At 32.2% G+C, this 13,389-nt stretch overlaps 1 protein-coding gene across 12 annotated transcripts in view; it reads left to right on the forward strand.

Moving 5' to 3' along the window:
* The window catches only part of DGKB (diacylglycerol kinase beta), a 764,082-nt gene that overhangs the window by 568,851 nt on the left and 181,842 nt on the right, over positions 1 to 13,389 (forward strand). For all 12 annotated transcript variants that reach the window (XM_015133916.3, XM_015133918.3, XM_015133921.3 and 9 more), the window contains 2 exons: positions 1,427 to 1,517; positions 7,963 to 8,158. In XM_015133916.3, the coding sequence (XP_014989402.1) occupies positions 1,427 to 1,517; positions 7,963 to 8,158 (287 nt within the window). The remainder of the gene's footprint in view (positions 1 to 1,426; positions 1,518 to 7,962; positions 8,159 to 13,389) is intronic.

The following is a 13,389-nucleotide window of genomic DNA, read 5'->3' on the forward strand; positions in this document are numbered from 1 at the left end:
TTTTCATCAGAATGATAAATCTCAATAGTAAAATATTTTAATTTTACATGACTTCAGTGTATAAATTTACAAAAGAATATCGATTCTATAAATAGACATTTACATTAATTTAATATAGACGCATATGTAGATACAGGCCCATAGATCTTGTCATTAAATGTTTACCTCCTACCGATCTCACTAGCTATCATCTATTTATATCTGCTCACGTATATGAAATCAGGCCATAAACTAAGTCAAATATTCTCTAGAAAAGATTAAAGATTCGTAGTGCTAGAATACTATGAAACTTATACTGACCTTCAGATTACTGGCCTGAATATGACTGATTCATGAAGGGATTGTGAATTTTGTAAGCAAATAAAACCTTGTGAGAGCCTAAACATTATTGACTATGTTTAGATAGATAATATAACATTACTTTGTATTTTATAATTTTGTATCAGAGAACTCTGCATAATAATAAGCACTCTATTGGGTTTAACATAGCATAATAATAAGCACTCTATTAGGTTTAATGTCATTTTCCGAACCAATAATAGGCTTGAATTAAGTAGTAAGGCCCTTGCCAAATGTCTTTTTAATTTTCAAAATGTTTTACATTCTAATGTAAAAAGCAGATATCAATATTTATAAGTCAAACAGAATACTTCAATTTGATATGAGAAACATACTCGAATACCATAACAAAAACTTCTTTGTTTCATTTCTATGTGTGAAAATGTCTGTCACTTACATGTATTGTCTTCTAATTGAGGGCATGATCACTATTAGAATTATGTATAATCAAATATTGCATTTTTTCACAAGAACAAAGTTTCAAATCCAATACTAGATAATATAAAAATCTATTTGACCTTTGTAAAATTACATTCAGTGATAACAAATTTAATTGCCTCGTATAAAAAGCCAAAAATATCATCAAGTCATAGAAGAAAATAAATTTTGAGTCTTTTACTTTAAGATTAAATACTGAAATTATTTTAATTATATTTTCTTTGCAACTTTTATTGATATAATATTATTATATTCTTAGTTTTTTTTATTCTATATTAGTTCTTGAAATAACTAAAAATACTTTATGCTGTATCATAATTTCCCACTATTGCACACTCTTCACTTGTTGCCTAAGAACAAGCTAAGAATCATGAGCATTAAAACCATTTTTTAAAATGTGATGAACCAATAAAAAATTAAAGGTGCACTTGAGTCTGCTAGATCAACACATTCTTATAATCCCCTCAAGGCCATCATACAGTTTGGCATCAACATTAAAGCTTTGAAAATTATATGACCATCTATTACATTTTAGATGTCACATGTCCTCAGACCTTTTCTATTATAACACAAGACAGAGTTACCATTTTTTAAAAGATCCCTCTGTTATTGATAGTTGTCTAAGGTGCTTCTTCCTTTTCTTTTTCAGAATGAAGAATAAATTTTGGTATTTTGAGTTTGGCACATCTGAAACTTTCTCAGCCACCTGCAAGAAGCTACATGAATCTGTAGAAATAGAAGTAAGAAAAAAATGAATTCTCTTTTGTAATACAATGAAATGGCTTGAGCTTGGTTGTTAGTATGTTTGCATTGGAGCCCATGGAATGAAATATATATTAGCAATCCACAGAGACTTACTCAAGATTTTAAATTGTCATTTCTTTCACTCATTTGGAATATAGCACTATCTGACATATTAAAGTTAAGTGTAGATATGGGTTGTTTTATGATAGTATAAAAGAATGAGAAGTGGAACACAACTTTGGAAATCGATGCAGTTGTTACTGGGCATAGTGCAGCTAGAAAGGTGTAAGATAAAAGCAGCTGAAAAGAAAAAAGTTGCAGAATACATAAAAAATATTATTTTCGGGTCTCAATATCGTATAACCTTTAAAACACAGTTTGCTAAAATTGTACTTACTTTTATGAATAAAGGTTAAAAAGTATACTTTTCCATTCCATTCCCATTCATTAACTAGGTTTTCTCAGTTCCCAAGGTTGCCATTTCCCCATTACATTTATAGAAAGTGGAAATGCCAAGAAAGAGAGCAAAGATAGCAAGAAAAGACACATTTTAAAAAGACTTGGAGCAAATAGGTCTATAGAAAAAAAAAGACACTGTAGGACTCAAAATTTTGGAGAAATATTATAAAAGAAAATGCGTTATATTGAGAGATTTTTAGGGGTCAAAGAAAAAAGAAAAGTTGTATTTTGATAAATGATAAAGACAAAACCAAAAGAACAGAATTATGAAACATGAACACTTAATGACTAGTTGATATAAATTAAGAAACATTGGCTTCAACGCTTTTCATTTTAAAAATAAATGCAAAAATTTGCTACTGATACTTAAATCATTAGTTGCTTATATTCAGGTAATAAGTTTGGTAAACAGAAGTAGTTATGGACCACATAATGGCCTGACTAGGTTCTTCATTATCCTAACTTTCCAATTTGCTGTTGTTAATGATACTACTACTCTCGGTGTAACCTTTTAGCACTTTTATCTCATCATGATTGGTAAATATAATTACGTATTAGAATTGATGGTCACTGAATGGAAACAAACCCTTCATAATGGGATCAGATCATAACCTTTGAAAGGAACATAATAACAGAGGTGAAGGATTTGGGTTCAACATGGACTTTCTGTTATTATTATTTAGGATGATATATCTGTGTATAGGTATGATATATGTACACATATAACTGTATACAAAAATGATATATATAACACATATATAACTATATACATGTATATCTATGTTACTATATATGTACTACAGTTACATATTTAGTTATATATTATATATGACATATAACTACATAGTTAAATATTTAGCATATATAGTTATGTGTCATATGTATTGTTATATACATATAAATATTTATGTGTATATATATTCAATAAAATATATACATTCCCCCTTTACTCTGAGAATCATTATTTTTTTAAAAAACTGCTTTATATACTAGATTTTGAGTATTTCTTAACCTCAAAAATTATGCTCAAATACAATTCGCAGCAGAAGCTGAAAAGTTTTAGAAAAATTAGAAGTATGGCTTTGGTTGAATGTATGTGGAGATCCTGAATCCTCCTGCACCTCCCTTTACTTTATTCTACCCTTGAGCACAGATTGAAAAGCCATTGATCTATAAAATAAGATTCTATGTGTCACAAAGTAAAAAAACAAACAAACGAACAAAAATCTTTAAGTGTTGTATTTACAGCAAAATATTTTGAAGGAAAATACATTTGAAAATGGTGATTTGTAATGTGATAAATGATGATAAAATTAAGTGGTTTTGATCCACAGAGCTTGAGATCTTAAACTATTTAGAATGTTCTCCAAGAAATCTGGGCCTATAGAACTAAGTTAATGTTTCTTGGAGTGCTGTTTCCACTTACTCTCTCAGCCTGGCCTTCTAGCTCTGCATCCCTGGCTTATTTTGGGTGCTATTACATAATATTTATAAATCACAGCTGGCACTGTGTGCATGCCCCCTTGTATTTTTGCATATCTTGGGGAGTGTGTGTGTGTGTGTGTGAATAGCAAGGCAAAATCTGCTTCTCTGCTCACTTTTTAATGAATCCTGTCTATCATATTAGCAGAATATGCCTTTCTACCCTCAAGGTTAGTTTATAATTAAATATAACAAAAACAGCAATTCGAAGATTTGATTCTGTTTGTTGTTGCTTCCTATTTGTCCTAAAATTATACCTACTATGGTTTGAAAAATATATAACAGAATAAACTACTTCAGTAAAAACAGAACCTCCAGCAATAGATAACGTGTTTTATAGGCAGCTTTTTCAAAATCAAACTCTCTTTTCTGTGTCTTTTTTATTTACTATTTCTCTTTCACATATGAGTTCCTTTGAAAGAGGGCAAACATTTGGGTTGATATGAATATCATGGAATAATAGTTAAGATTTACCTATTATTAACTGCTTCACAGGTGATGCTAAACAATGCACATATATTATTTGATTTAGTCTTCATCAAAACCTTATGATACTATTATATCTCCATTGCAGAGATAAACATTTTCTTCAGTAATTTAAGAGAAATAAGAATTATGTTGCTGCCACAATCTTTAAATCTAATGAGCAAATTGATTGAAAAATATATATATTTACACATATATGTAGAGTTAATGATACATAAAGTAGAATTTTTTAAAGATATTCATTTATCTTCTAACTTTATTACAAAAGATAAAAATAAATTTTTTAAAGTTACAAGAAAATATTTTAAAACCAATGTTTATATTAAAGTATTTGGGTGGGGGTGAAATGTGTGCCTAAGAAACTCAGGTCAGCATTTGGAATTGAAGATAACAGAGTTCATGAATGTTTAGTTTGCTCAGGGTACTGGGCAAAGTTAATGAGAGAATAAGAAAGCCTATTCTATAGATATTTCAGTCTTTTGGTTGACAGGGAGACTGGGAAAGATGGTAAATTTTAAAGCCTAGAATTTCCATCCCAAAATACTGATTTATTGTAATTATTAAATACTCCTAGAAACCTAAATGATCTCAAGAATTAATAAATGGCATGAGTAGCATCAAAAACACAAAATAAATTAGCAGGATTCAAAAGACAATTGCTCAGTAACCTGGAAAACAGAGTTCTTAAAGGCAATAGCCAGAATTCCCAAGCACAGTCTCTGCCCCATGTGTCCTAATACCGAAATTACCTATAAAATAATGTTTTAGGTTTCATCTAGTAAAAATAGAAATTTTTATCTGATATAGACATAGAATCAGACCCACTATGGAAAAAAATTACAGTTTATCATTAATTGTATCTCATCACATTTACCATCCATACTCCAAAGTTCTTCGCATGTTTTAAATAGTCCTATCAACTGACATGTTAAGTGGATCTGAAACACTAAAGTCACATATAAAGCTTGTTTTTAACACCTCTGTACAATGTGACTCAGGACTCATTTATTCATGGATTAAAACACATTGGCAGAAAAACTGAAACTGTCTTCTTTTCTTTTAGATAAATTTGTCTCTGGAATAAGATCTTCCATTCTAAAACTGAAAAGAGTGGACAATGGCATCACAGCCTTGCACTCTATAAATAGCTCCCATAGTACTATATGTTAACGACCTTTTTTCTACCTAATAAAAATACTCAGGATTTATTGACTAACTGAGGCTGTTAGCTTTTAAGCTTTTATATTCTTTTCCTCTGTAGCTACCTTTTTAAAAGTCATAAATCTCAAAAGGAATGAAAATATTATCTGACACAGTAATATAACTTGTTTATATTTCATAGCCTTCACCTCAGCTTTTATTTTCATGCACTCAACTGGTGTGCTACAATTACTGGTCTCCATCAGAACCAGCACTGAAATTTTCCAGACTAATGAACATAATGTTAAAGCAAACAGAGGAAGGTAGCCTGGGGTCAAGAACAAGTGGAAACAAATCATTAATAAATAGCAATTTATTTAAGTACATTGTCCTGCTCTCAAAGGAACGTCAATGTTCTTCATCAGTTCTTGTTCTTTGCGACTCTTTCAGAATTTTTTTTTCACTTCTCAGAGAGCTACTTACTCTGTTTCCCTAAAACTAAACATGACAAGACTCTGAAGAGTGAAAACATGAATAATGGCATACACTGATGTTTTTCAATTGTCACATGTAACTCAGCTGGTTCAATTTTTTTTAAAAAAAAAAAAAAAAAAAAAAAGAAGCCTCTTTGCAACATGCTCTCCTTTTCTGCAGATGAACAAAGGAATCCTCCTTCACTAATTCTGAAAGTAACTTGTCACAGTGGGGTTCTAAGGCCTAGTCAAATAATTGTCTTAGTGTACTACCTGCTGTGTTCAATATTGAGTGAAAATGGAAGCCAGGCCCCGACTCCAGCTTATTTCATGATTCTTCTGTTATTTAAATGATTTTAGTCAGTTTGGGGGAAGCCAGACCTTTATAAATTAACAGCAGGGAAATACCAAAGGTGTCAGATTGCATATTTATCATCTTTTTCGTGTAATACTTAAATATGTATTAAGAAGTGACTGACATAAATTAGGCAGATTTCAGAAGCCACAGGCCGTGGCTTGTAGAGGACCCCCTTCTGCTTGACATTTCATCCTTGTCAAAGATCAAATTATTTTAATTTAGGCTGCAAATTATAAGGAATGAAGACTTCTTTGTGGGAATTCCCTGTGGTAATCTGACTTTTGTTGTTACTGCTGCTTGTCAGTGTGCAAAAGATATAATATGCATGCAAATAAGGTTAAAAAATATGTACTATCTAATTATCCAGCCAGTACATTCCACTTGAAGACAGTGGGAGGCCTGACACACAGTATGTGTTTGATTCATTGAGGCCTGCAGGGTATTTACACAAGATTACTTTTAATTATGAAATTAATATCTGTTTATCTAGAATATATAGCGGTAAGTGAGTATACACATGACCAGAATTCTTTAGTAAAAAGAAATCATCTTAATTTAGCACAAGAAAAGGAGGAAAAAAGCACTGCTTTCTGCGGGGGGGGGGGGGGGGGGGAAGCATCATCCAGATCTTGGTTTCGCCCTCATTGAAGCAAATTAAATGAAAACTTGGCACTTTCTCTAGAATTTGTTTCTACCCCTGCCAAGGAGTCTCAAGATGTGTTTCTTTATTTCACAGTTTTTATTTTTCGGTGAACAAGATGCAATCCTAGCTTCAGTATGATGAGGCGAATGTGGAAAAAGAGAGGGCTTTTTTTGTTTTGTTTTGTTTGTTTTTCATCATTTTCATGGAACGCTGTGTCTTCTGAGTTCAAAAATCATGACTGCCATGAGAAATGATGAAGTTAGTGTCAATAGCTTTTTCTGTACTAAGACATGGCAAATGAAATAACGCCACTGCAAACATATTTCAGTTAGGAAATGCATATCCCTCACAAAATTCTTTAAAAAACAAAGTGCTTTTATCTCTTTTCATATTCACTTATAATTGAAAATGGGATAATTTCTAGAAGGTATAATAATAACTAGCATTTTAGAGAAGACAAATGAATAAATAGTAATTTTAAAAATACAGAATAGTCTTGTCACTGTCCATATATGTCCATTAATGGAAATGAATGGAAAATCCAAAAAACTAAAAAGTGACCGCTCTGAATATAACAAAACATTGTTAGTGAATTTTACATTTTTCATAATCACCAGGGTGTTTTGTCACTAGGAATTTAAGAAAAATTGGGCTGATTAACCTTCTTTTTTTTTAAACCCATTTTTGCAGCAGCTATAAAATCATGCTGGATTGAAGGTCTTTTAACTGCTACTCCTATTTCCCTCATTCAATCTGCCCGGTCCTCCATATTCATTTGGACAACTGTGCCTCTCATGGCCTTTGACATCTGCTTAGGACTTCATCTAGTCCAAGAAGTCATCCTTGGTAAATTCAGTGTGATTGAAATCTCTTAGAATCACTGTTTTGAATTTTACTTTTTTTTTTTTAAACAAAAGTCTTTTAAGCTACTTCTTTCTCTGCCCCAAAGGTGTGAGACCAGGAGGCATCAATTTTGTTTCTTTACTTTCCCCCAATAGTACCTTGCAGTGTGTTCTAAATAGGGGCAGTCATCACAATTTCTTCCTAAAATTTGACCACAGTTTCCAGAATTAACCTTTGTGTAATACATTAGAAACTTGCAGCTGGTCAAATATATATGCAGATACTAACAAGTCTCTCCCAAAGGTTTTCTACAAACAAAGATATACTGGTGACTTAATTTGATCATTTTTAAGGACTACTAGAGATAACTGATTAATGTTAGGGGCTATTTCATCTTTTATATCGACTCAGGGTAAGCGTTTAACTGTTCTTGAAAGCCTTGTGCGGAAATGACAACATTATGGATTTCAATGCTCTTGTTAAAAGATAAGGAAATGAAAAAGAAGAAATCAGGGAAATAAAGATACTGTTTCTGTTTCTTTCTTTTTACCCATCAGTGTGATGGAGTACAGATAGATTTAATAAACATCTCTCTGGAAGGAATTGCTATTTTGAATATACCAAGCATGCATGGAGGATCCAATCTTTGGGGAGAGTCTAAGAAAAGACGAAGCCATCGACGAATAGAGAAAAAAGGGTCTGACAAAAGGACCACCGTCACAGATGCCAAAGAGTTGAAGTTTGCAAGTCAAGGTCAGTTTTCTAACAAGTAATTTTTAAATTGATTGTTAACCTGCTTTCAAAGTCTTCTTTAAAAGTAAAGAGTTTTCCATTGCACTATAGTAATATATATTTTTTTACAGTTGTATTTTTCATATTATGAGATACCCATGTGTGATTAACTTATATCACAATAGATTATAACTCAAGTATAAATTGGCTACATTTTTCATTATTCTTTGTATATAGCTGTTCCCACAGAAAATAAAATACATTTGGGGCATTTCATGGATAATAAAATAGAAGATATTGTACATTAAGCTCTTCTGAAATGTGATTGTCTTAAATAGGACATTTGAGATGCTGGAATAAGGACCTAGTTAAGGCTTTTCTAAGGTTGTGTTATAAGAGATTTTGTTCTTTTATGCTTTGGTCAGGCTATGAGATTGAAGGTATTTTACATAGCTGTTGTTCTAAGTACTACATATAACAGAATGTTTAACTATCCCATGATAAATTTTGGTTGTCTGCTGAATTTTTCCAGAAAGTTAGTAACAACAAGTAGGGGATCTGGGAAACAGAGAGCAAAAACCTAAAAAAATAGACTATACTAATTAGGGGGAAAATTTTCAACTCTGTTATAATATAGTTCTCATTGGGACATGATAGCTAATTCTTAAAGATTTTATAAACTAAGATATCAATGTGATATTCTGATAACTAATCATGTCCCAATAGTTTATGTATATAATTCTACAATATCATTTTTACCTTGTGGAATTTACCTAATACTATTGATGACACTGAGAAATGAAAACATGTTGTCTCAGCTCAGTGCACCAAGGACAAAATATGAAGATTTCAGTGTTAATAGACTAATATAAATAAATTACTAAAAAATGAAATAGAATAAAGTGAGAAAATGGTTGGTGGGCTTTATGGTCGTGGACAATAGCTTTATGTTTTGGTGTCTTTGAGTACCTGGTTCAAGTTTCAGTAACAGGCAGTGACTTCTGTTATATAAAATTTGGTACCATGAAAGTGAAAAAGATTGATGGAGAAAGTGTTAGGTATTCTCTTGAAAGAAATGCTTATCACAGCTTGCCAATGACAGGTGGTTTTGATGCCCTTAAAATGTGTAAGCAATCTTGGAGAACTGTATTAGTACAAGCAAGTTTATAACAAATCAATTAAAAATTATATACTCAAAATATAACTGCATGAAAATATGGAGGAAAATAATATTTTGAAGGAGAAATATAGAGAAAAAATGAGAGGTTTGTGCTATATGAATTAGAGGAGGAAAATAAATATAATTATAATTTCTAGAAGTTACTGACATTAATTTATATTTGTATTTAAATATACATTTAAATATAAAATTAGATTTCTTAAAAGGGTAGTGAAAAATTCTAAGTATTGGAATTAGCTTAAGGATCATACTAAGACCAAACTTAAAAAACTCTTTTGTAATCGTGTAGGCTATATTATTACGTACCACATATGTACTCCTCGCTTCCTTCCTTAAAACTATTTTTACTAAATAATATATACAAAATAATTTCCAGGTTAAGTTTTCTGTTTGGTCACTACATCCCAATACTTGTTGGTATGTCATTCTACACATTCCTGATACTTATACAAATTGATTCTCAATGGCTCAGCTGCCAACTACATTCACTGAGTTGCCAAACATTTCTTAGATACATGACTGTGCTTCACCCAAACACGTCTGTACATTCTGGAGCTGCTGCTTACATGTCATTTACCTGGGCTCACTCACCCTCCTTTGTATGATTTTTTTCAGGAACACACATTTAGAATAAACTACAGACAAACCAGACTCAAATATTGTCATAGGCTGTCAGCGCCTGTAACTATTGGAAAAGCGCTCTCTTCCCTTTCTGTCTTCTTTCTTTCTACTGTGGAACTATTAGAACCAATTTCCCATAAATACTGGGAAATGAGGAAGTGGGAATATATAGGCCTGGTGACTCAGTAATACATTTTTCTCAGTACACAGATGGGAAAAAGTTAAAAAACGGTAGAGCTCAGAGAGGTTTCAAAGGTCATTATATGAGCAAAAACAGAAGTATGCTAGGCTCAATTTTTGTTCCCTGACTTAACTGACTAGCTTATAGTTTTGATTTAGTATTATTTCAGGATAAATATAATCTCAGAACCAAGAATGACCTTTTGAGTTGATCATTTTTTAAAAACCTGTAATATATTAGTCTTTTCTTTTTAGCGATTTCAGTATTGTTTTCACTTTGAGATATTTTGCAACAGAATACCAAAAGTATCTCAGAATGCTTCTAAGTTTTGATTTCATATTTATTCTGCTAATTCTTCAATGTTATGCTTAATAGCCAAAAACAAAATTTGCTACTGAGTTAGTCACATTTACCCCTTTCCTAAATAGTAATATTTCTATCACTTGATTTTGTTTTCAATTTCTTGATATAAAAACAGCGATAGGGCAGGCATGGTGGCTCACACATGCAATCCGCACACTTTGGGAGGCCAAGGTAGGAGGATCACTTGAAGCCGGGAGTTCAAGCCCAGCCTAGGCAACATACTGGGAAAGGAGGAAGTGGAATAGCACCTATTGGGTGGCACAGGCCTACAGTCCAAACTGCTCAGAAGGCTGAGGAGGGACAATCCCTTGACCCCAGGAGTTCAAGACTGCTGTGAGCTATAGTTGAGCCATTACACTTCAGCCTGGACAATGAAGCAAGGACTCTGTCTCTAAAAAACAACAACAACAACAACAAAAAGCAATAGTATTAAATGTGAGGATCAATCAGTATTTCAAATTTAAATGTATTTCAAACTCACACAAAATTATTATAAGCACTGACTTTAGAATGAATATGGCCAATATGGCTCTAGTCCAACTCATTTTTAACTTACAACAAAATTAATAACTTTCACTGTTAGAAGATACATGAAATGAAATGAAAAACTTAATAATGTAATTTTCTTCTTGTTCTTTCTTAAAATATTAACTAACACTGTTTCTCATATGCCTCTGTAAAAAATCATCAGAAGTTTCAACTAAATTTTTACACTGTTGAAATAGATACTTGCTTTCATAAACTTTAGATAGTTTCTTTTGGAAGGGGAGAAAATGGGGGAAGCATATAACTAAATTCATGTAATAAATGTACTTATTTTATTTAATAAAAGGATTTAATTTGTTTTAAGTTTACTCTTTTAATTTAAAGAAGTATCATAGTCCAAAGGTATGAGATCAGGTTTGGATCATTAAGTCCGTATTTATACTAAACCATACATAATCTGAGACTTATGCATAATTTATTTGCTTGCAATCTTTGAAGACACTCACATAATAAAATCAGAATATCTTCAATAAGTTCATTGGTTGGAAATTTTACTGTTTACTTTAGAATTGACAAAATAATAAGTAATTCATTTAATTACATTATTCCAGCAAAATATTCTAAAATAGTAGGATGCAATTCTGAAACATATTCACATTCACACTCAACTAATGCAGTAGACATTTTCTTTCTGTGCATATGTGATTGTAAATACAAATAAATGTATTATATGTAGATGGCATAGTCTTGAAGCAAAACTGTAAACTAGGCCAAATTAGTCTTCAGTTCTCTTAGCCTTAACATTCGATCTTTCCCATGTCTTTCAGTGGCTGAGTTCATCTTTTTCTCCCCCTCTTCTGAATTAAACTCAGAAAGATGTCTAATAAATTCATTCACATTAATGGATAAATGACTGATTGCAGATGAAAGTAGAGGTATTTGCATTTTAAAAGATATAAAGGCCTTCAGCTAAAACATTATTTTTCAAACTGTATTCCACTGAGTTATAACTGCAATTCTTCAGCAGTTCTGTAATAAATGTAACAAAAAATTCATTGCCAGATTTTGGGACAAAAAAAAATCTATAATAAAAAATATATTTATCATATTAACAGTTATCAAATCATTAACTTGTGTTACTAGACAAAAACAACTTCTCCTCCTTCTCTTCCTCCTCTTTTTTCTCTCTATATAGGTAGATGAATATATAGATAGTTATACATACCCATACACACACACGTATATATATGCATATAAAGAAATGAATAACTGGCATTCACTGGAAAGTCTGTCGATCTGCAATGGACATTTAAAAATATGTTTCTGCACATTTCGTGAGAAATACTGTGCAAATGGGCACATTAGCACTACAGTGCATGGGAACCACATGCAATTAAAAGGCCAGCAAATTCAGCTACTTTGGCATGTCACAAGCACCAAACAACATATGGCAATCAGTGTACATGAAAACAAAGTGACAATACCTAAATGAAAATGTGGACCACCATAAGATGTATTTTTCTTCATAAAGAAATTGTATCAGTTAACTAACTCCCCCAAATATTAATAATTTTGTACTTGCTTATATATCAAGCACACTTTTATCAGAGAAGATTTAAACATGCTCACAACTGCATGTAAGGAGCCAGCAAATGACATTGGAGCATTTCAGGTATGTACACAGAATAAAATAAATTTGACTAATTGAAGCTTTGCAGTTCAATTCAATTCAATGACACAGCAAGTATCATTATGTCATGAATTTGTTTTGTCGAAGGTGAAAAATTCCGTTAAAAAGATACTTTTGAAAAGTATGTTTTAACCAAGAGTGAGGACCTCTCGAGGAATATGAATCAATATAGTTATTCTAATTGATTTAGCTTTGAAGATCCAAGTCCAACTATTCCAGTTTTCGGTAGTGGAAACAGAATGGTTCAATATGGCTGAAAAGCAACACATTCATACTATTTAATTATATATATGTGTGTATCAGGATATTGCCAATACCACAAAACCAAAACAAAGTGCAGGAATCTATGAAAAATAAGAGATTATCGCATTGCAATTGTCCTCATCAAAATAGATCCATATTCTCACAGATTGATTGTGGGTTTTTTGTTGTTTTTGTTTGTTTGCTTTGTTTTGTTTTGAGACGGAGTCTCACTCTGTTGCCTAGGGTGGAGTGCAGTGGCGCCATCTCGGCTCACTGCAAGCTCCACCTCCCAGGTTCACACCATTCTCCCGCCTCAGCCTCCAGAGTAGCTGGGACAGGCGCCTGCCACCATGCCCAGCTAATTTTGTTTTTGTATTTTTAGTAGAGGCAGGTTTCACCGGGTTAGTCAGATGGTCTCGATCTCCTGACCTCACGATTCACCCTCCTCGGCCTCCCAAAGTGCTGAGATTACAGGCATGAACCACTGT

The sequence above is a fragment of the Macaca mulatta genome, chromosome 3, assembly GCF_049350105.2.
Source record: "Macaca mulatta isolate MMU2019108-1 chromosome 3, T2T-MMU8v2.0, whole genome shotgun sequence".
Classification (NCBI taxonomy): Eukaryota; Metazoa; Chordata; class Mammalia; order Primates; family Cercopithecidae; genus Macaca; species Macaca mulatta.